Consider the following 24,427-nt stretch of genomic DNA (forward strand, 5'->3'; position numbering starts at 1 on the left):
CAAGGACAAAACTAGTTTTACCACCCTGATGTACGCGAGTCCTCGACCGGCTCACAAGGGAAGTGTCACAACTGTGTCTCACCGATTTCGATGCAATTTGGTACAGTCATAGAATGGACCAAAATAAGGTTCGCACATTTTTTTATACGTGCGGTAAAAGCCCCTGGGGCGAGTTATAGGGGTTGAAAGTTTGGAGAAAAAGTACGTTTTCACTTATATTTTGAAAACGAAAAGTGCTATCAAAATTTGGTAAATTGTAACTGATATTCATTTTAAAAGAGCTTTCTTTTGATGTGTCACACATATAGCAGAGGGTTAAAAAGGGCGAACTACCCCTATTTTTTTGGAATTATTTAAAAACCACCCTATCGATTTTGGCGGCATTAAGTATACTTCTAGTGCGTTCAAAAATATTAGTTAAGGGTTTTTTTCCCATTCGCCCTAGATCAACCCCAGCGAAGTTACGGGGGTTAACATGTAAGCACTTTTCGTAAGAATGATGTGATAAAATTGTCAGGTATTTTGAAAATACTTTAAACAAAACCGTAAATTAGTCGCACAATAAAATGTTTAGTGTAAAATAAGGCATAATACACCATATAGGGGTTGTTGGGGTTATCCACCCCCTTAAAAATTAATTCTATCCCGGGCGTTATTTGTCGATTACGGCGAAATTTGGTACTGTGTTTGTTTTATATTTGAAGTAAAAATTTTTGAAAATGGTTATAAGGGTTACAAATTAGGGGTAGTTTTTTGTTTATACCTCGAAGATGAAAACTGCCATCGTAACTGTGGTATTGTTTTTTAAAAATCTATCTATCGATGTTCCACGAGGTAAACTACCCTCATTTTCTTTAAATAATAAATATAAAACTACTAGATAAATAAGATATTTTATTTATTTATGAGTTAAAAAGCAACTGACAAAAAAAATAGTTCAATATACCAAAGAAGTTTATTCTACATTACTAATTGACGTTTTTTATGTATTATATTAATTTTCAATATTAAATTTATTTTTATTCTACGTAGTGTTGGCAAAAATGAAAGTCGTGGAAAAAATGTTTTAAACATAAGGATTTTTTACACCATGCACATGTTATGACCGCTATATCCCCACAGATATCACACGTTGGCTTCTCACTCGAAAAGCAAACTTCCACGGGATTTTCAAAATGGTCTGGTCTCTCCTCTATATAGCCACTTGCAAACCATGCGTATTTAAAAACATTTATAAACCGAGGGGAAGCCAACTGGTTATGCGTCAACGATTGCAATTTTAATATGTTATCCCTCTGATGTAAATTGACATCATACTGGTAAAGAATAATCTGATCAGAGAATCTTCTAATAAAATTTTTCCATATTCTGAAACCAAATACATCTAGGGGCTGTATTTGACCTGTTGTCCCTGCAGGTATAGATAAATGTTTAAAATTAGTACCTGATGGAGTTATTTCACTAATAACTTCAGGACAATGGCCACTCCAAGAATCTAATAATAATAATGATTTAGAACCAGTATTTGGAAAATATACATTTTGGAGCCAATTTTTCATGTGTTCTGAAGTTAACTTTCCAGATTTTGATGCCAAAACGTATATATTGTCTGCTTTAAACATTGTATTTGCTACCCTCGGTCCAAAGCTGCCAGAGGGTTCTTTTAAAACAATAAAAAGTGGAGAAAGAAGTTTCCCATCAGCAGATATTACGGGTTGAATTGTGTAACTGTGCGTTGTAGATGACACCGACTGGACCACACTTTCTACGGTTTTAACTCCTAAATCGCTTAATGTTCTTCCCGAATGGAATTCCAAGTTAAAACCGCTCTGATCCGAATTGTAGGTGTTTTCAGGTCCATATATTTGGATTTGTAGCTTTGCCTCTTTAACGAAATCTTTTGCTAAAGTTTTTACTCGATCAACATTTCCAATTTGTTTTTGGGATAGAAATTTTGTTATTTTTCGGCTTACTAACCGATTTGCTTTCTTAAAACGTTGCACCCAGCTATGAGATGCTTTGAACAGTTGAGGAGATAAATTCTTTTCATTTCTAGCTTGTATAGCCCATCTGCGTATATCAATATCATGTAGTGGCAATTTATTATCTACGGCGGCTCTCGCTTGATTAATTACAAATTCGGTAATTTCTGCTAATTTTTCTTTGTATGTCCCTCTTTCTTCAATATATTTAGACCATCTGTGCAATTGGGTCTTTGACGTTACTTTTCGGTATTTGTTTTTTACGGTTTCTAGTTTCAAATAACCTTTCTTCCCACTTGTCCAGTAATTTACCGCCTCTAATTTGTACTCGTAGTCGATGTCATCCTTCAATGGACAATGAGCATCAGTATCTTCTACAAACCTGTCAGTTGTATCCTGGTCTTCAATAATTTGCTGACCGTCATTGATGCCATTGGATGAATCGAAAATTAATACAGTTTCGTCTTCAATTTGCATATTGTAGTCTTCCATACTTTCCATTAAAATACGCTGTATATTTTCTTTTAAACTAACTTCTGCTTCATTTACAGGAGTCTGGGGAATATTCATAACAGTAAAAACTGTCATTAGCAAATTTAAAACGTTTATTGGGTTTATTGTAACCATTGCTTCTGTCAGTTGCTCTGAAACTAAAATCTACCCACTGGGCACACGTTCTTTTATACTAGAAAAAACTATTTTGAGAAATGACCTTTAGCAAGCGGCACTAAAAAAACAAATATTGTGCCAAAATTTTTTTGGTAGGTGTATTTTTGGCAACATTATGTAGAATAAAAATAAACTAATAAACTATATAAAACAAACACAGTACCAAATTTCGCCGTAATCAACAAGTAATGCCCGGGATAGAATTAATTTTTAAGGGGGTGGTTAACCCCAACCACCCCTAAATGGTGTATTATGCCTTATTTTACATTAAACATTTTATTGTGCGACTAATTTACGGTTTTGTTAAAGTATTTTCAAAATACCTGACAATTTTATCACATCATTCTTACGAAAAGTGGTTACATGTTAACCCCCGTAACTTCGCTGGGGATGATCTAGAGCGAATGGGAAAAAACCCTTAACTAATATTTTTGAACGTGCTGGAAGTATACTTAATGCCGCCAAAATCGATAGGGTGGTTTTTAAATAATTCCAAAAAAATAGGGGTAGTTCGCCCTTCTTAACCCTCTGGTATATGTGTGATACATCAAAAGAAAGCTCTTTTAAAATGAATATCAGTTACAATTTACCAAATTTTGATAGCACTTTTCATTTTTAAAATATAAGTGAAAACGTACTTTTTCTCCAAACTTTCAACCCCTATAACTCGCCCCAGGGGCTTTTACCGCACGTATAAAAAAATGTACGAACCTTATTTTGGCCCATTCTATGACTGTACCAAATTGCATCGAAATCGGTGAGACACAGTTGTGACACTTCCCTTGTCAGTGAAGAAGGGAGGGGTATTTATATGGCGCCACACAGTTAATCCCGCGTACAACACGAACTGTGACGTGGTATGATGGAATATGGTGATATAAACATATAACACAACAAAACATAAACGCTCAACAAAATAGATTTTGAGTTACACACAATATTTATTAAAAAAAAAAATTCCGAAGAAAAAAAAAAATATATAGGTAAGTAAAATAAAGAAAAAAAAATCAATAACAAAATTATAAATCAGTGAACTTCTAGGTTAAATCAACAAAGAAAACGAAAATTATATTGATGTTTGCGAGTTTTTCAAAACTAAAAGGAATTACTCAAATAAAATAAAAAAAAAATATATCAAGAAAGATGGAAATTAAAAATTAACACGCGTCTGACTCCGTATGGTTGAGCTCAACGTGAAATCGAGAATTAAAAATAAAAAAAAAAAAAATTAACGCCAAAAATAGAATAAAAAAAAAATCACTCGCCAAACAAGAATTCACAATAATCAATTCAAATGATATATATAAAAAAAAATTGAAGTTCAGATGAAATCTTCTTTCAGAAAAAAATCAAGGATTTTCTTAAGGAAAATCAAATACAAAAAAAAATATGTTATAGATAAATTCTTCAGTAACCAAAATAATAGTATGTTGTTCTATCTGACCTTTACTCCAAGTCTTGATCACCGGTCCAAACAAAAAAAAATATCTTCAGCAACAAATTCTGGTGATTCAGGAAAGGTAAGGTTTATTCTTTGTTTCTCTCCAAAAAAAAAGATAGTTATAATCCTTAGGACGTAAAGAAAATTATCCAAGGACACTGGTTCCAGATTATTAAAAAAAAATGTTCCGAAAGAGATGCCAAAGGTTGCTCCCCTCAATAAAACCTGGATATAGAAATAAAACAAATGAAACGTGGAAATATTAGATTTAAGAATTTTTCTGTTAGTAGCATAGTTTTTCTGTTTAAGTAGTTAGAACGATTTTTTTTTAAAGTAGTTAGTTTCTTTTTTTTTTTTTTTTTGAAAAGTAGTGAGTAGATTGTTTGTTAAAAAAAATGAAAGAGGAAAAAAAAAATATAAAAGGGTGGAAGAAAAAGCCAAAAATATTTAATAAAGACCTTACGAAAATGCTTACCTCTGATGTTCGAGGTTTAACCAGAAGACAGAAGAAACTTTAAAGAAATACGTTGAAATCCGGAATCTCCGTACAATTTGGTAAAAGAAAGACACTTTTCCAAAATTTTATTTCGAGTGATGAATCCCACAAAAATGGATTAGAAAAATTTTTCACCAACAAACCAAAAATGGCGAACCAATCAAACTTTCTTAAACACTCGAAAACACGTAAATTCTGGTAATATAGCAAGAACAGAGAGAGACCGAGAAGAAACTGGAACCGTCTTTTATACCCAAAAATTAGGAAATATCAAAAAAAAAAATTACGTCTGCGCAAGATCATGTACTTACGACACCCTCTCAAAAGCAAAGGAAGAATTTGTAGTATGATAGGAATTGAAAGGGATTAACAACAGGGATACTCAGAATCTGTTGCTGAAAAAGATAAAAAAAAAAAAAATAACAAATGTTAATAATAAACAAAATGTAAACAAAGTAAATACAAATAAAAATAATAAATTTCCGAATGTATGCAACTCACAACCTATAACAGATAAACAAGTCACCCACACATAACATAAAAATTTCGGAACGTAACAACAGCACCACCATTATGTTGTTCTCTGTTTTGAGTATTTTCCTCGTTACCATCGGTAGATTGAAAACGTTTCTGTGGCGGCATCCATTGAATTGTCTTCATGAAGCGATGAAGCAAGAAGTACACATGTCTCTTTCTTTGGTATAAACGATACTAACGTACAGTTATTATTGAACGCAAACATACTACTACAGTATGGTACTCCTTTTGTGGTAACAAATTGTGGTGGAATTTCGCGTTTATTTTTTTTTTAAACTTCCAACATAAGACAACTTTTTATTTTTTAATTTGTCGATAAGGTCGAAACTACTGAACCAGTTGTCAGCAGTAATATTTCTACCTGTATTAAAAATAGGCTGAACTAATCTAAGAACGACATCAGTTGGTTTATTAGATACACGGTATGGGCCATCAGGACGCAAGCCAGCATAAATTTCAAGGTTATACAAATAAAATGTTTGAGCATCTACCAAAGCATAAATTTTAATTCCGTACTTGTTCGGCTTATTTGCTATGTACTGTTTGAAACCACACCTACCCCTGAATACTTCTAACTTCTCATCCACAGTAACATTTTCTCCCAGACTGTAGCATTTTTGGCAGTTGTGAACAATCTTTCTTCCAGAGTACTTTTATCGTCGTATCTTAAACATTTTGGCATTTGATAAATTTGAATCTTTTTATGCTCATCACCAGTCTAAATTTTTCAACACCATCTTCAGAATCCCACAAATCTTCTAAACTTTGTTTATTCGCCTTGAAAACACAAGCTAAGAACAAGAGACCAATGAAGGCTTTCAATTCAACCAAATCGACAATTTTGGCGTCTCTATTGCATTGGAATTTCGATTTCACAATTGTTTTCAAAATATCATTTGTTACTGTATGAACGATACAATGAACGATGGAATTTATGAACATATTGCAAATTTTATAATTCCTTCACCGACAAAAACAAAAATTTTCCATCGACATCAAAAAACTAATAAAGGTTTCAAAAGAAAAACAAAATTTTTCCAAATTCAAAATTTTGACAAAAAGTCAACCTCAACTTACGGTAAATTCTGTCAGTTCGCGACTTTTCATTTTTGACAATCAAAATAACCTAAATTTTTTAATTGACACTGGAGCTGACATTTCGGTTCTACCTCACAAATTATATCCGAAATACCAACTCAAACCTTTCTGCCGCTAATGGTACTACAATTTACTACATACGGTAAAAAACTGCTTACAATTTCATTAAATCTAAGAAGGAATTTCCCATTCGTATTTACTATAGCTAATGTTAGTAAACTAATCATTGGTGCGGATTTCCTTCATGCATTTGGTATCTTGGTGGATATAAAAAAGAAGCGATTGGTAGATTCGAAAACCAGTTTGTTTTCAATTGGTTCCATTGTCAAAAATACTATTCCAACTCCCAAAATTTTTTTCTTTTGAAACCAAATATACAACACTCTTAAAAAATTTTCCAAAATTAACATCTACACCGGACTTTACAAAACCAGTTGGACATAACACTCGACACAGAATTGTTACCAACTCACACTTACCGTTTTGTCGTCCCCGACGTTTAGACGTGCACAAACACAACATCGCAATGAAAGAATTCGAACAAATGGTGGCATTAGGAATCTGCCGACCCTCTTCTTCTTCTACAGCGTCGCCTCTTCACATGGTTCCTAAGAAAGATTCCAACGATTGGAGACCATGTGGAGACTACCGACAACTCAACAACATCACAGTTCCAGATCGTTATCCTCTTCCGCACATTCAACATTTTAACTTACATTTACACAATTGCAAAATTTTTTCAAAATTAGATCTGGTACGAGCTTATCACCAAATTCCTGTAGAAGAAGACGATATTCCTAAAACGGCTATCACTACACCGTTTGGTCTGTTCGAATTCACGAGAATGCCTTTCGGTTTACGTAATGCGGCACAAACCTTTCAAAGGTTCATAAACGAAGTTCTATCTGGCTTAGATTTCCTATTCGTATATCTAGATGATATTCTAGTAGCCAGTCGCAATGAAGAAGAACATTATGTTCATTTACAACAATTGTTTGAGAGGTTAAGCTCTTGTAATATTAATATACAACCAACAAAATGTGTTTTTGGAGTTACAGATTTAAATTTCCTAAGTCATCAAATTTCTGCCGAAGGCGTTCGCCCTTCGCAATCTAAGGTTAATGCCATAACTGAATTTCCAAAACCAACCACACTAAAACAATTACAGCGATTCTTAGGAATGATAAATTTTTATCATAGATTTTTACCAAACATCTCAAACATTTTAGCTCCTTTACATCATTTATCAAAAACACTTTATTCACAAAAACTTAAATCAATCACTTCTTGGACACACCATCACGACATTTCTTTCACTACAGCCAAAGAACTTTTATCAAAATCCGTCATTCTTGCACACCCAACACCACAAGCAACTCTTTCACTGACGACAGACGCCTCAAATAAAGGTATAGGAGCAGTTTTATCACAGACTATAGACAATAAAACACAACCTTTAGCATTTTTTTCTCAAAAATTATCTTCAAGCCAAATAAATTATTCAACTTTTGATAGAGAATTGTTATCAATTTACACTAGTATCAAAATCTTTAAACATTTTTTACATGGACATCAATTTGTAGTTTACACTGACCACAAACCTCTAATCAACACAATTTTTTCTAACACAGAAAAAACTCTACGTCAGACACGATATCTTACTTACATAACACAATTCACATCAGACATCAGGTACATTACAGGAGAATCAAACATTGTAGCGGATACAGTCCAGAACAAATATTGATTCTCTAAATTCACAGTACCCTGACACATAAACCTTAAAAAACGCGCAATTTAACGATACAGAATTAACACATTTACTAAACAAACAATACTCAAAGACACAAACTACTAAATATAACCTAACGCAACAAACAACATCACATTCAGATGTAAAGCTTTGGTGCGACATTTCAACAAACAATCCTCGAACATACATACCACAAAAATTTCGTTAAACAATTTTCAACAAATTTCACAACTTAACACATCCTGGTATTCGCGCTACTACACACATCATCAAAACACGATTCTTTTGGCCTCACATGACAAAACACATTCACTTATGGACAAAAACCTGTTTGCATGTCAACAAACAAAAGTTCAAAAGTACACAAAATCACCTATTAGTAAAATTCCGATACCAAAATTAAGATTCGATCATATCCACATTGATTTGGTCGGTCCTCTCACTCCGTCCCTTGACTGCACATATGTGCTCACCGTAATAGATCGTTTCACGCGTTGGCCAGAAGCTTTTCTTCTCAAAGATATTGGTTCTTCTTCTATTGCGGATACTTTGTTTCGGCATTATTTCAGCCGATTTGGCATTCCTAGCACTATAACCCATGATCAGGGACGACAATTCGAATCAAAACTCTTTTCAAAATTTCACACCCTTCTAGGAACACGTCAAATTCATACATCCACCTTCCATCCCCAAAGCAACGGAATTTTAGAAAGGTTTCACCGTTCTTTAAAAACAGCCATAACTGCCAGAGGTAACACTACGAGGTGGAACAATGATCTTCCCTTGGTTCTCCTAGGCCTCAGATCATCTCTTAAGGAAGACCTAGGTTGTTCATCTGCCGAACTTGTATACGGTCAACCACTTAGGCTTCCAGGAGAATTTTTTGTTAATATTCAACACCCTTTGGAATCTGATCCTTTGCTATCTAGTTTACGAGAAACATTCTCTTGTTTGAAACCAGTAAACACAGTTTTTCATTCTAACCAAAAACCATTTATTCATAAAGATTTATTCATTTCAAAATTTGTTTTTGTCAAAATTAATGGGATTCAACCCTCTTTAACACCAAGATATGAAGGCCCATTTAAAGTGATAAAAACATTTCCGAAATATTTTGTAATTTTCAAAAATAACAAGGAAGTAGCTGTTAACATCAACAACCTTAAACCAGCATTTCTTTTAAAAGAAAATTCAACATGTCACCACAGCGAGGTAATCAATTCTCATAATATAAAAATTCAAAAAAAAGTTACTTTCAATTTTTAAATATGAATTTTTTTTTCTTTAACCACCATATTATTCCTCTTTTTATTAATCTTTATAGGAGGGGAAGTGGCTGTAGCATGCTGTGCACACGACATGTACAAAACAAAAAGAACGTTACTATATAAAATTATTATCATTCAAATAATCAATCGATTCTATCAGTCCTTAGAATGTAGTTCATATTATTATTTAATAAAATATTAATTTATCTTGTTATATTGTGGATACATATATATCCACAGTTACTAAACAGCTCCAACATTCTAAAGGAGTACGTGCCGATCTTGCTGCGCCCACTACTCCTGTAATCTCTCTAAGCAGATTATGCTTCTTTGTTCGAATTCTTTTTGCTGGTTAATTGAGACTCCATTTCGTTTTTTTGTCCTTTCCCAAAAAATACTGATTACTTTGTATTGGCAAACAACCAACTTCGTCTTCAGAATCTTCTTGTTCCGTATCAGAACTCTCCTCCACAGTTCTACCGCGTCAGGTGTATCCGTATCGCTTTCATCTCCAAAATCTTCTTTTTCGCTAACACTTTCTTCTTCCCATAATATTTTTTCTATCTCCCTGATATCGTCAGGATTATTAAAAAAAAAACTTGTCTTTACGATTGGCCATGATTAACTTTCTAAAGATCTAACATATATATATAATATATACATGTATGTGTGTATATAATTATATACATACCTACATACAGGGTGATTCAAAAAACCGCTGACAGATTTCTAGAGTAGATAATACTTGCAAAATTAAGATGAATAGTCTTAATATACATGGGGTCGCAAATGTCTCCTTAACGAGATATAGCGGGTCAAAGTTTCTTTAAAATTAAACATTATCTGCAATAAAATGCCCTTTTTTAGAAGTTCTATCTACGCCATTGCTAATTTTATCAAGTTCTTGCAAAACTTTGATTAAAGCAACAGTTTTTGGATTGGATTAACAACTTTTTTACAAACGTGTTTTTCTTAAAAACTATTGCTTTGATCAAAGTTTTGTAAGAAACTAATTGATAGATAATTGATCACTTTACACTAAAATAAAAAAATACTGCCCGTTTGACAAAATAAAAAAGAAAAAGAAAAAGATCCTAATAAGCAAAGTGGGCAAGAGAAATAGCTGGAAATTATTTTGAAGTTCGTAATTCGACCGCTAGGGGGCGTAACTGCCATAGAGAAACATAAAATTCCCGCTATCTCAAAAAGTTAGACGATGAGCTATAACTTTGATAACATCATTTAGTAGCTTGGATAATACCGCATCGCTTTTGTTTTGCAATATTTCTCATATCTGTCATAATAAGGGAGGGGGAGGCCAATGCGTTTTCAAATGTTTACATTTGAATATCTCCTGGACCATTATAAAGGATATTTGTAATATAAAAACTTTTGAAATAAAGGACATTTGTAATATAAAATTATAACATTCGAAATTATAACACAAATGACCGCAATGTATCAAAATGGTCAAAATGCGTAGAATTCGCTTTTACCTAAGATTCTGGAATATTTATAATGTTCACATTGTAGAGGGTCGCAAAATAAAAAGCTATTAACAACCAGAGACATTTGGAGATTCACGGTCAAATATACCAAGCCGAATTGTTCCACGTTCCACAATTTGAACAGAGTCGACAGCAGAGAGTCAACAACAGCGATAGGTTTGTTTGAAGATAGAACGTTTTTGGTATTCCAGAAGGAGCTAGGTCAACCGACCCCCACTTAACTAGACACCTAGACAAAAGGTTGGCAAATAAAGAAGAAAATAAAAGATTAAGCCATCTTATGGACAGTTACAAAGCTAACTAACGCTGATCGAGGATACATGCGCTGGAAAAATATTGCTTCAGATGCCCGAAATCGAAAGAAGAACGTGTTCGGATAGTTATTTCGTACAGGATATAAGAAGCGAACATGCGCAAGCTATTTTGAATGCGATTATAGACTGGAATATGGAAAAGTGTCGTTACTAATCAAATACAACGTTTTAGAGAAAAAATTACATTTGCCAAAGAAGCCTAATTATCGATGATCATCAAAACTTAATAGCAGAGATACAGAGAGAAATTTTAAAATTGCACATTCAGGTGCCATTTAAGTATCAACTTCGATGTATGATGGGACTGATTTATTCCCTGAAAATGTCAGTGTTTAATGCTCAATAAAAATAATACATTTTTTCTTCAAACGTCATTAAATGACAACTTTGTTGTCGTGTTTACTCGCGGTAGAAGTAAGTCATTGTTGCATAACGACGGTTGCTAAGATCAACATAGCAAAAAAGTACTTCAGCGTTATGGCGCTAAAGTAAATTTCACTTTAGCGCCATAGCGCTGAAGCACATGTCACTTTAGCGCCGTATTGGAAATGACGTTTGAAGAAAAAATACTATGTTTTATTCGGAAGAGAAGCAGTTTCGTTTGTGGCTGGTCCGTCATTGCCGGACTCACTTCGTTCGTCCGGCAAACTGTCGAACACGCCACAATTTTAACGGCTCATCTGTCATTAGCGACTCACTGCGTTCGTCGCTAAACGACAGACCACGCCATAAAAAACACTGCTTCTCTTCCATATAAAACAATATACTATTTTATTACGTTAGAAAATAAGTACCACTTGCTTTTGCTAAATCACATTATATTCAGAAAAACATATCTTTTAATTACGACATAAATAAACATTGCCCGCAGTACATTTTGAGTGGAGACTAGCTTTGGCAGAACAGTTTTCACAACTTCCTCTTTCTTTTGAATTTGCGCTACGACATTTTCGTGGACGCAGTAAATTTGAATATTTATTTATCAGACCTGTAGCTACAGAACGACGAAAATCTGATAGAATATTGAGAAAAAACATATTGAACAAAATCTAACATTTTCGCATAATCTAAGTGCCAAAAAAGATGCTAATTCAAAAATTCCTGGAAGCCGTGTTTATTGAAATTAAAAAATGAAACTTATTTTAAATTGAAGCTTAAAGCTTTCTGCTTAAATCACTGTATAATAATCGTTGGGTTGAATTAGAAAAATATTGAGGAAAAGAGTATTGAGTTAAAATTAACATTTTCGTATAAGCTAAAAATGTCAAAAAAGATGCTAATTTAAAAATTCCTGGAAGCCGTATTTATTGAAATTAAGGAATTAGACTTATTCTAAATTAAAGCTCAATGCTTTCTTTTTAAAATGATGCATAATAATGGTTATGTTGAATCACAAAAATGTGGAGAAAAAAAATGTTGAAATTAAACTTACATTTTCGTATAACCTAAAAGTGTCAAAAAAGATGCTAATTTAGAAATTCCTGGAAGCCGTATTTATTGAAATTAAGGAATGGAACTTATTCTAAATTAAAGCTCAAAGCTTTCTCTTTAAAATGATGTATAATAATTGTTGGGTTGGATGGGTAAAATATTGAGAGAAAAAATATTGAAATAAAAGTTACATTTTCGTATAACCTAAAAGTGTCAAAAAAGATGCTAATTTAAAAATTTCTAGAAGCCGTGTTTATTGTAATTAAGGAATGAGACTTATTTTAAATTAAAGCTCAATGATCTCTTTTTAAAATGATCTATAATAATCGTTGGGTTGGATCGGAAAAATATTAAGAAAAAGAATGTTGAAACAAAACTTACATTTTCGTATAACCTAAAAGTGTTAAAAAAGATGCTAATTTAAAAATTCCTGAAAGCCGTATTTATTGAAATTAAGGAATGAGACTTAATTTTAAATTAAAGCTTAAAGCTTTCTCTTTAAAATGATGTATAATAATTGATGGGTTGAATTGGAAAAATATTAAGAAAAAGAATGTTGAAACAAAACTTACATTTTCGTATAACCTAAAAGTGTTACAAAAGATGCTAATTTAAAAATTCCTGAAAGCCGTATTTATTGAAATTAAGGAATGAGACTTAATTTTAAATTAAAGCTCAAAGCTTTCTCTTTAAAATGATGTATAATAATTGATCGGTTGAATTGGAAAAATATTAAGAAAAAGAATGTTGAAACAAAACTTACATTTTCGTATAACCTAAAAGTGTCAAAAACGAAGCTAATTTAAAAATTCCTGGAAGCCGTATTTATCGAAATTAAGGAATGAGATTTATTCTAAGGTAAAGCTCAAAGCTTTCTCTTTAAAATAACGCATAATAATTGAAGGGTTGGATTGGAAAAATATTGAGAAAAAAAATGTTGAAATAAAACTTACATTTTCGTATAACCTAAAAGTGTCAAAAAGATGCTAATATAAAAATTCCTGGAAGCCGTGTTTATTGAAATTAAGGAATGAGACTTTCCTAAATTAAAGCTCAAAGCTTTCTCTTTAAAATGATTTAAAATGAGTGTTTAAATCTACCGGTACTTTAAAGTACCGTCGGGACACAAAGGATTAAATCATTTCACATAGTTTTTGCCCAAATTTCCTTTTGGTTTTGTATTTGATCTACAGCCTGCGTTTGTGCATCTTCTGCTATGGCTTCCTCGGTCACCTTTACAATATTACATTCTAATTTGTGCAAAGTTATATCTATATTGTCATTGTGTTGAATCGGATTTGCATGTATCTTCTTGAGTCTTTGTGGATGGGTCTGTGAGCGATTCTATAATGATCTTGCTCATTTTTTCTACCAGCTGTTTTCCTATATATTATATTTTTCTTGGTACTTTTGACATTACAAGGTGATTGGTTGCAGCAATTGTTGATATCAGTACTCTGAAATCTAAAATTTTATTTGTATATTCCTGTTGGCGATTTTTGGCGTCATTTTTTTTAAAGGTAAATTTGTAATGTGGTTTATGAGGGATATACATGTTGTTGTTTCTTAATTCGTTAATTGCACATAGCTGTATTAGATGTTTTCCGCATTCTTTTATGACTTCTTCATTAAATCAACTTTTTAATTCTACTAATACAGCAGTATCCAATTCAAATCTCTCAGTACAATCACCTCTTCGTTTGTGGAACATTGTCAAGTATTGTTTCGATGGTTCTGATAAAACATGTCGATCTCCTCTTTGGGCTTACTCATGTCAGGAGCATACACGCTTATTATAGAAGTAGGTTTCGTCTTCTACAGATTCAGTGTTACTTACATTCTTCTGTCATTAATATATGTTGTATTGTTGATGTTGTCAATTCTTCAAATAGCAGGATACCAACGCCAGAAAGATTCCAATAGAATTCCAAGAAGAAGCATAATTCTGTCTTTAAATGATATCGCTGACCTCGCTTGGCATTAAACGTAAGCTTCATTTATCTTCATTTTGCATTTTTAAATTCTCAAGACTCTGTGATTTCATTTAAATCGATAATTAAGAGAAAAAGTTTTTGCTATGTGATCACTATCTAAATGGTTTCTTTTCGTTTCTTACTTGGAATTGTAGATTTCATATCCGCTGTGGCTTTTGGCAACTTCTATTATTCGCAGTTTGTCTTTTATTATTGTCGAAACAAAATAGGACAACTTTTTTTCAAATGCAATTTCACCAATTCTTTTTCCATTGCAATATCTGATTTAAAAACATAAATCCAGAAATATGCAGTAGAAAACGCAATCAGTTGAAGGTACGTTATTTACTTTGATTATGACAATGTTATTTGCTTCTTCATTAGCTCTGTGTTCTTTGCACAAATTCAATCGGTATTAAATTTAAGCTTAATATTATTGACTTCATCGTAAATGAGTTCCTATTAAGTGATTTCTAAATTGCCTCGAACAATTTATGATCTATTTCGTGAAAAACTTAATAGTATAAGTATGCAACTTACTACATGACTACATATTAATATGGTTGTCTATAAATCCGTTTTTAATGCAATTTCGTTTTCTTCTGATTAACTTTTATATCGACTTTTTAATCATACCTTCTATAACAATTATTACAGTTACTATAGTTATTTACTTTTAATCTAACTTAAATTATTGCTATCTATATTCAACGAGAATTTTTAGATCTTCCAAGAAATCTTTCTTGGAACAGTGTACATAAATCTACAATGTGTTAATTAATTACCGTGCCAGACATCATCATTGCAAGTATACAACCAAATACGCAAATCGCGTATTGCAATACCAATACTGTAATATTGGTTGCATACTTGCAATGATGACGTCGGGTATGATAATTAATTAACACCCTGTACATCTAAATACATCTAAATATGTATAAGCATTCTTGTTATTTCTATTTGAGGGTAAAGCTTATATATGTTTTATATATAAATCAACTTAAACCATTAAATTACATCAATATTATTATTAAATTATCTAAATGCCACTTTCAAAAATAAATTTCTTCAACTTCTTTAATTTAACTTTACATTTTTCCAACTAATTTAAATATTTCTTATTTTAATACTATGTTATGTTACATTTAATGAATTTAGTATGAAGAAGTAAGAATTCTGAGAAAGACCATTTGACCTTAACATTACCACTCTACACTACAACCAATGGTTTTACCTCTGAGTCTTGTTCAAAGTGAAAGGTGGGCGCGAAAATAATTTCCTTCTCCTTCGAGTCAACGCAAATCGCAATACGGCCTTCCTTGTTCAACCTTCCTCATTGTTGGAACCGAAACTGATGGCGGACGAAGCGTTGCAGAAGTCTACCAGTGGTAACGGTAAGTCTTTACCGAGTGTTGTCCTCTTTGTCATAGAAAGTGTCTGTTAGTAAAGTTATAAGTGTGATATTTAATATATAATTTAATTTTTTTTTGATTAGGACTTAAAAATCTTAATAAAAAAATGGAGACGTTTAAAGTTTTAGTACTCTTTTCTTTTTGGCTGTGCGTCTGTCATGCTGCTACAGGTCAGTGTCTTCTCTTTTCTGTTAGTCTTGGTATTTTTATGTTAAAAGATTTCTTTTGCCTTAACTGGAATCTTGTATAAAATATATTTTTTAGACAATGTGTTAATTGTGTTTTAATTTTTAATGATTAAGGTGATTTCGTAAATTTATATTTTATAATATAGGTCAAGTTTTTTTATTTTAAATAATTTTTTTATTCCAACCTGAATGACGTCAATGTAAATGGAAATCTACTAGAAATACAAGAGTATTTTTTAATAGATTTGTCGGGAATGTTTGAAATGAATAACAATTGATTTTTAATCGATAGATACTTGTTATTGTCTAAAGGTGGTGTCTTGGTTGTACTCTAGATGAGTCATAACACACCTTAAAAAATTAAAAAGAAATGATAAGATCTTTGTTCCAAGTTTTTAAATTAAACAATTATACCGTTAACCACTTATTAAACATTTTGAGCAGTTAATGACTCATTTGAATTTATGTTCCATAGCCCAATAATTAATGAGGCTTGCCATATTAGGTGATGGAAACTTTATGGCAATAAAATTAAACGGTTTTTTGCAAAATAGTTAGCCAAAAACCTTGTTTCAAAATATATGCAACTTAGGGAGTAATATTGGTCTTAGAATTAAATAGAATTTGATGAAATAATCAAAGTACAATTTGATATTAACGAGGATACAAAATGGACATTTCAGATGTGCAAATTGAGAACGCCAAATGTTCCAAAAAAAAATCTCTGAAATAAAAAAAAAATGACAATAAACGAAACATTTCACTATTAACATACAACATGCATTAGGTCGTGTTGATATTGCAGACTTAATAACCTTGCACCGTTTACATAATGTGTAAAACGCCGTCAATATTCCGCAAAAGAGAATGATACACTGTGAGTACAATCAAGTATAAGTTATCAATAATATTGATAGACAACCTAATTGTTATTCCTCCTCGCTTGAGGCGGTGTCTGCTTTTAACTCTCAACTGTTAAATATAGAACATCGATATCTTGTCATACAAATATCTATTGCATTCTAAGACAACAATAATATTTTTATGATAATTATAGGAGATGAGAGCCAATTTATAGAAAATTTAGTCCGTTTGCGGATCAACAACAAATAACTTTTTTGTTTTTAAAGATAAACCTTTCAAAACTTTGTAAAGTATTATATTCGAAATCCATTTTAATCCAGTTTTTGTTAATATTTAGAAGATATAGTATAAAATGTTTTTTTATACTTTTAAACAGGTCTTTAAACATGAGTCTTACTAGTTTCGGCTAATAGCCATCTTCAGACTAGTTTTTTAATAGATTTAAATATCAAATATTAAGTTTACATTCTTTAAAGTTACAAATTAAAATAAAATATAAAAGTTTAATTATAACCACGTTAACATTTTAAAAATTAAGAACGTCATTTTTTGTATCAGAGGCCTGTATAAGATACAGGCCGGTCAATAATTGAATCACCGGTTTTCCATATTCAATGGCAAAGTCGAAAATCTTAAATGAAAAATGAACGGAATTATCTACTTCGATGAAATTTGATATTCGGCTATTAAATTAAATCTGTTGATCATAATTTAAATAAATTAACATAACCGGAAGTAGTACTTTACCTGAACCTATAGCCCTTTATTTCATATAAAGTAGTACTTAGTAAAATAATTTATTACAATTTTTTATAAACCTTTATATCTATGAAAAACGTATAGATAAAAAATTTCATTCAAATCGTGAAATCGGAAGTATTTTACTTAAAATAGAGAAAGATCATCAATTATTTCGAATTTAGTGCCCTTTTTAAAAGTATTTTTCCAAAAATCTATTTTTCAGTCCTATAAAAATGTTAGAAGGTCGAGTGGAGATCACTCTCTTTGTTATTATTATGCAATTTAAAAAAAAAATGCAAAAATTGTATTATTAGTTGATGTATCTTTTGATGTTTTTCATTTAATGCCACCACTTAAAACCAGGATTAAAATATGTTAAACAATTTTATATGTATATAATTATAGGTATATAACAATTTTATACTAGATATATGTATACATAATTATATATATCTTTTATTCATTTTTTATGAATATTACCGATATTACAATGTAATATTATTTTTGGAAAAACCCTAACAGATTATAATCTTTATCTACCTGCGCTGTAAACATTATAATACAATGGTAAACTCATCACTTCAAAATCTACATTTTTAATTAATTAATATCCATATAATAATGTTTAACTCGTCAACTATTCCATCATTGTCTAACAAAGTTCAACTTGTTCAATTTAAATTTCAGAAATCAAGTGATGCTGTGTTAAAAGATACTTATTGCGAGGACGTTAGAAATCTTTGAGCACTTCTTTATCAAAAACACATTTTTTGTCGATATTGTTCTTGAAATGAATTAATGAATAATACAAGGCTTATCTACATCATCAGGCTCTACATCTCGTTGTGAACCTTAGCCTGTTCTTCTAACGTTGTAAACTTCACAGTTCGTTCTAGACTTGTCCATTCCATGCCTGTCGCTAGATCTTCAGCCTTCTTAGGTCGTCCTCTACAAATCGTCTCTTCGCCCTCCTAACCAATCTTCTGCCCACAGGTCCATGGCGATTAAAGATAATTCTTGTGATACTTTTTATGTCCATTCTGTCTACATGGCCAATTCATCTCAACATTTGCTCGTTAATAAATTCCGTATATGCTGAGATGTTTCCACCGCCAGCTTTTGCTACCATATACTTGGTCTTTGTAAAATCTATCTTTAAACCCGTCTTCTCCGCTACGTTATCCAATCTTATAAAAGCCTCTTCCACCTCGTTTTCTGTTCTCCGTGTAATATTTATGTCACCGACAAATTCCAAGTTCTGCGTTGACTTGTTAAATATTGTCCCAATGTTCAACGTCCTGCATCTCATATTACCTTTCCCAGGGCAATGTTAAAGAGCAGACATGACAGCCCATCTCTCTGTCGTAGATCTTCGTAGCTTGCAAATGTTCTTGATAGATTTCTTTGTGTTCTGACTTTGTAGGCCCAGCTAAGTAGGTATGTTGAACTACAATACGTTTTTAATTTAATAAATTTTGTTGATAATGTATGACTGCCTCATTAAGGCTTCATTGCTGATGTATAGACAAGTTTTTGCTTGATATGGCAATAAAAGCAGTACATCGGCGTAAGCGACCTCGAAGTAATGAAATTACATCGTACAGTTCTTATTGTAAGCCGCTTGCGGTCTAAACTAAAAAATGTGTTAACTCCTAATGAAATCAGACGACCTAAACGTATTAACAAACTTTGCCCAAACTATGAGGAAAATGAAATGGGGAAACCTTATTCCCTTAACTTTCATAACATCTTTAATACTAGTACTATCGAATGTATAAATAAACAAAGATCTTAGTATTATCTTAGATGCCAAATTATTATATTACCATTTCATTTAATGTGTAGTGAAAAATTCCTACCGAAACTTGGAGCTTGTTATCAGAATTATTGGGAACTTCATGAACATTAAGTGTATAAAAATTCTTTATTTTGAATTTGACAACCGTAAGCTTTGTCATGGATTTGTATAAAACCTCATGTATGCGACTCTAGATCGCATTAAAGCCATTCAACGTTATTCAATATTTGTATGTTACTTGGCATGTCAATTTCGCATTTTCTATTGCTATTACGATGTCGATATTGTATGGTCTTATTTTTCCTTATTTTATTCTGATATAGCATAGTGATTTACACATAATATACAGTGTGTCCCAGGATAGATGTTACAAGAGGTATAATGACTTAAAAATTTTTGAATTTTATTTTAAGGCTAAGTAATTAAGCCCTGCTTGGCGTGGAGAGAATTTTAGGTATATTTTCATATTTTGAAAATCAACTTGGTCTTGATAGTGAAACGAAAACTATTTTGAGTTCAGGTAAAGTAAGCTTTTTTTTCATGATACAGCAAAATATCATTAAGAAAAGTTGTTCAGAATGAGAAATTATGGCACTATGCAAAATTTCAGAAAGATCTACCTACATTGATTAAACCACCATATTTTAGATTAGGTCAGAATGAAGAAAAAAAAAAACAATGAAAAATGCCATTGAAAAAAAAAATGACTTAAGTAGTCGCAAATATTGACAAATAATAGTTATTTATATTACAAGTGGGCTAGACGAGGTCGTAGACCGAGTCGTGTAATCACACGAGTACTGTAATTATGCTCCAGCCCACGTGTGATATACAGCATTTTATCTACGACTGCTAAAAATTACTATTTTTTAGTAATTAAATAGTAACTATTTCTTTAAAAAAGTCTATTTGACATTTATAAAAATATTTTGAAATGATTGTTGACAATTTTGAATTGTCAGTTTCAACATGTTTACTCATCTGGAATAAGTGTTTCGAAATGTAAAAACATAACAATTAATGTTTATAATAAATAGTATTGTTTCTCTGTAAGTAGATAGCTCTTTTTCTTTTGTATTGTTGCTCGTTTCAATAAATTAAGTCTGTTCTGATTAGGCTAAAAATGCGTTACGTAATGAAACCAGTGCGGTAATGAACTTCATTACGTAACTCAAATCACCTCAAATGAGTGCGGTAATGATGACTTATCCAAGCAGTCGTAGATAAATTATATTATCCCTCAGTTTTAGTTCACATTTCAATTACTATAGAATATTTATGTTATTTAAACTAAAATGTGATGGTTCAACCAAAGTAGATAGATCCTTCTGAAATTTTGTATAGGAACATAATTTCTCATTTTGAACAACTTTTCTGAATAAAATTTTTCCGTATCATGAACAAAAAGATTACTTTACCTAAACTAAAAATAGTTTTCGATTCATTGTCAAGGCCGCCTTTGTTTTTAAAATATGAAAATATTCTTAAAATTCTCTTCACACCAAGCAGGACTTAATTCCTTAGCATTAAAATAAATTTCAAAAATTTTTAAGTCATTATACCTCTTGTAACATCTATCCTGGGACACACGTATAAACGCTGATCGATAAAAATTAACTTTTAATTTTTCACAAGACCATCTTTTCACCCATATTTATTTGTGACAAAAACTTGACTGAGACTTTATTTACAATTAAACTTAAAAATTTAATTTAAACTTAATAATCTTTTCTGCAAAAGTCTTTCAAGCATCCAACAAAAATCTGACAACATTTACACGAGTACTCCATTTACGCTAGTATCGTTTTTCCATGCTGGAAATATCCTGAAGAAACTTTTCTAGATATTTATCGCTAACTGTTTCTAGGTTCTTTTGAATGAAGTCGAGATGGGAGTGTACAAAATGTATTTTGAGTGACATAGTACAACTCAATGCTTGATACGTCGAAAGTAGTTCTTCTATTAGATATTTGTAGTCTGAGGTGTGATGAAAATTCCCTCCTTTATTTTTGCGTTACTAAGTTTACGAAACTTTTCTTTCAAGTACAAAAAACCTGAACGGTTTAAAGGTGGTAAAAGTAATCTGGTGGGCTCGATAAGAGCCAGTCTTTCTTGCGGTTGTGATTGTATCGATCTCTGCTGTCCCACCAACATAAAAAACAAAAATACTTTGCAAAACTCAGTTGCAATCCTAGAAGTAACGCACTGACTTTTAAGTCACCACATAGTTTAAATGAAGATGTACTAAACTGAATTTTTTCCAGCACCAATTTCATGTTTTCGTAAGTTTCTTTCATATCGGAAGTTTGTGCTACAGAAGGATCTTCATTCAGCTTTTAAACTAGTTTTTGATAAGTCTATAAAGAATCGCCAATCTTGTGGTTCAAATTTTTAGTTCTTCATCACGGTTACTAAAACGAACACCTTAGTATCTGGATGACGCAAATTCCATTCATTCAATCTAGATCCTAATAGTTCAGACTGCTTTTTTGACAATTTTAAGTTGCCAACCAAATTGTTAAGATCTGCTTGAGTTATCTACAATTACACTACATGAAGGTAAATCGATGGCACTGCAATTATAGGTAAATTAGCACTATGAGGGAGTGTTGCAGAACGTAGATTTGCATATTTCACAGTATATTTTGACGCCATATTTATCCCATTTATATTAGTCTGGCAAAAGTAGCAATCAGATAACTCGCCCAAATCATGGGTTTTCGCGTTCCTTTGGCCAACCTGCAAGATTCTTTACGCATGCCGTACAGTATACATCAGGTGTTTAATCCTTATCTTGATGAGCCACAGAGAAGCCAAAATAATCATGATAACGTAACGAAAACTGTTAGGGTGATTGACACACTTCCTTCGCATGTTGAGAAACTAAACTCACAATTTAACACTGTTTTAAATGAAAACTTGATACAATTCGACTATACGTACAGTGGTATTAGCAGAAAATACGTTAAAATCATAAATGACATAAATGTAGTAAAGTAATAATTAGCACAGAATCCATGTGGCAGAAACCTTGTCGATCAGTGTAATTATTAATTATTTTTCAAACTTTGTTATGCATCATGAAAGAATTGATAATAAAATCTTATAATTATGTTAAATACAACAAGGAATTAAAATCCCAGCAATTTTTTAATCTGTAAATATTCTTTTTTTAATTATAGCACATCCTTTTTTGATTAAGCCTTCGAAATCAAAGTCCAAAATTTTTTTCATATCTTCGTTTCCTCATAGGACTCCCTATTTATTTTTAATCAATGTTAAGTCGACCTACTCACTTTTATCAAAACTTTTTTTAACAATACTCTAATTGGATAACTTTCCAACAATATTTCTTTCAGGACCCACTCATGGTAAAGTCGTAGTTTGTTACGTCGGAACGTGGGCCGTTTATAGACCGGGATCAGGTTTATTCGACGTCGAACACATCGATCCCACATTATGCACTCATCTAATTTACTCATTTGCTGGATTAAACATAGAGACCGATAGCATTAAATCATTAGGTAAGTAAACCAAATCTTAATTATTTTAAGGATTTTGAATTAAATGGGTTCTCTTTTAGATCCTTATCAAGATCTCACAGAAAATTATGGAAAAGGCGGATTCAATCGTTTCGTACGATTAAAAGATCGATATCCACATTTAAAAGTTTCAATCGCCATTGGAGGATGGACCCAAGGCTCAACAAATTACTCCATAATGGCTTCAGATCCACAAAGGAGAAGTAGATTCGTCCGAAGTGTCTTAGAATTTATCAAGTAATACATAAATTAATCTAAATATTTTTTATTTATTATTTTTCTTTTAGAAAACATAATTTTGATGGATTAGATCTTGATTGGGAATTTCCAGGAAAACGCGGCGGGGCACCTCACGATAAAGCAAATTTTCTTCTACTCGTCAAAGAACTTCGAGCTGCTTTTACTAAAAACAATTATCTTTTAACAGCTGCTTTAGGAGCAGGGAAAGATACTATAGATATTGCTTATGACGTCGCTGGGCTTAGTGTTTATTTAGATTTTATACACATGATGTGTTATGATTATCACGGTGATTGGGATAAAAAAACAGGGCCGAATGCTCCGTTAAAAGGACAAGATGCTTTAACAATTGTAAGTAAAAAAAATTTTTTGCTTACAATTAAATATATTTTATCCATATAAATTATTTCAGGAATACACCATCAATTATATGTTACAATTAGGAGCAGAACCCAGTAAATTAGTTTTGGGTTTACCACTTTATGGCCGAACTTTTACAACTAAGGAAGAAAACGTTTTCACTAAAGAAAAACCAAGACTAGGAGTTGAATCAGAAGCGGCTGGATTTCCGGGACCATTCACAAGGGAAAATGGTTTTATGGGATACAATGAAGTAAATTAACTTCTTTTCCCCAATTTTATCTTTTTAATTATTTTTTTTTAGATTTGCTTAGAATTAAAAAATAACTCAGATTTTTGGACAATACATTGGGATGATGTTTCAAGGACACCTTTTGCGATTGGCGGTGATAAAGTGATAGTTTATGATAATCCTAGATCGATTTCGGAAAAAGTTAAATTTGCGATGGAGAAAAATCTTGGAGGTTGTATGGTTTGGTCAATGGATACTGATGATTTTAGGGGTGATTGTTCGTCCATGGAAGGTGAAATGTTTGAAAATTATCCTTTATTAAGAACTATTAATAAAGTCATCGAAATATCACTTGAAGATATTAAAAGGAGCAAAGAAAACGAAATCCCCGACGATAGAAAAGAGAAAAGCTCTTCATCTAGAACTTTAGGGGCGTCTTTATTAACAGTTGGACTCACTATTATTAACGCTGTTATTTTTAACAAATTTATGTTTTAAATCTTTTTTTGTGATTATCATTTTATTATTATCATTTTGAAAGAATTTATTGGAATAGAAATAAACATTATTATTTATAATA

The 24,427-nt window shown here is 31.8% G+C and overlaps 3 protein-coding genes across 6 annotated transcripts in view; 2 read left to right on the top strand and 1 right to left on the bottom strand.

The window, feature by feature from the left end:
- LOC111424333 (probable chitinase 2) overlaps positions 1 to 15,706 on the top strand; it is a 76,220-nt gene extending 60,514 nt beyond the window's left edge. Inside the window, exon 8 of the mRNA XM_023057840.2 lies at positions 15,629 to 15,706. The gene's annotated coding sequence lies outside the window, so the exon portion shown is untranslated. The remainder of the gene's footprint in view (positions 1 to 15,628) is intronic.
- Positions 884 to 4,793, bottom strand: LOC139430793 (uncharacterized). Of its 2 annotated transcripts, XM_071198089.1 has the most exons (3): positions 4,568 to 4,793; positions 1,445 to 4,317; positions 884 to 1,368 (listed from the first exon to the last, which is right to left on the bottom strand). In XM_071198089.1, the coding sequence occupies exons 2-3, from the start codon at positions 2,607 to 2,609 to the stop codon at positions 1,280 to 1,282; spliced, it is 1,254 nt and encodes a 417-aa protein (XP_071054190.1). In that variant the 5' UTR covers positions 2,610 to 4,317; positions 4,568 to 4,793; the 3' UTR covers positions 884 to 1,279. The 2 variants fall into 2 exon arrangements, with proteins under 2 accessions (XP_071054190.1, XP_071054189.1); XM_071198088.1 differs by having other exon boundaries at positions 884 to 4,317.
- Positions 15,707 to 15,778: 72 nt separating the features above from the next.
- On the top strand, positions 15,779 to 24,427 carry LOC111424310 (Chitinase 2). 3 transcript variants are annotated; one of them, XM_023057814.2, is made up of 7 exons: positions 15,785 to 15,864; positions 15,966 to 16,052; positions 22,833 to 22,997; positions 23,057 to 23,252; positions 23,303 to 23,606; positions 23,668 to 23,868; positions 23,920 to 24,427. In XM_023057814.2, the coding sequence occupies exons 1-7, from the start codon at positions 15,825 to 15,827 to the stop codon at positions 24,343 to 24,345; spliced, it is 1,419 nt and encodes a 472-aa protein (XP_022913582.2). In that variant the 5' UTR covers positions 15,785 to 15,824; the 3' UTR covers positions 24,346 to 24,427. The 3 variants fall into 3 exon arrangements, with proteins under 3 accessions (XP_022913596.2, XP_022913582.2, XP_022913588.2); XM_023057820.2 differs by lacking the exon at positions 15,785 to 15,864 and adding an exon at positions 15,865 to 15,909; XM_023057828.2 differs by lacking the exon at positions 15,966 to 16,052 and having other exon boundaries at positions 15,779 to 15,864.

The sequence above is a fragment of the Onthophagus taurus genome, chromosome 7 (genome assembly GCF_036711975.1).
Source record: "Onthophagus taurus isolate NC chromosome 7, IU_Otau_3.0, whole genome shotgun sequence".
NCBI classification, from domain to species: domain Eukaryota; kingdom Metazoa; phylum Arthropoda; class Insecta; order Coleoptera; family Scarabaeidae; genus Onthophagus; species Onthophagus taurus.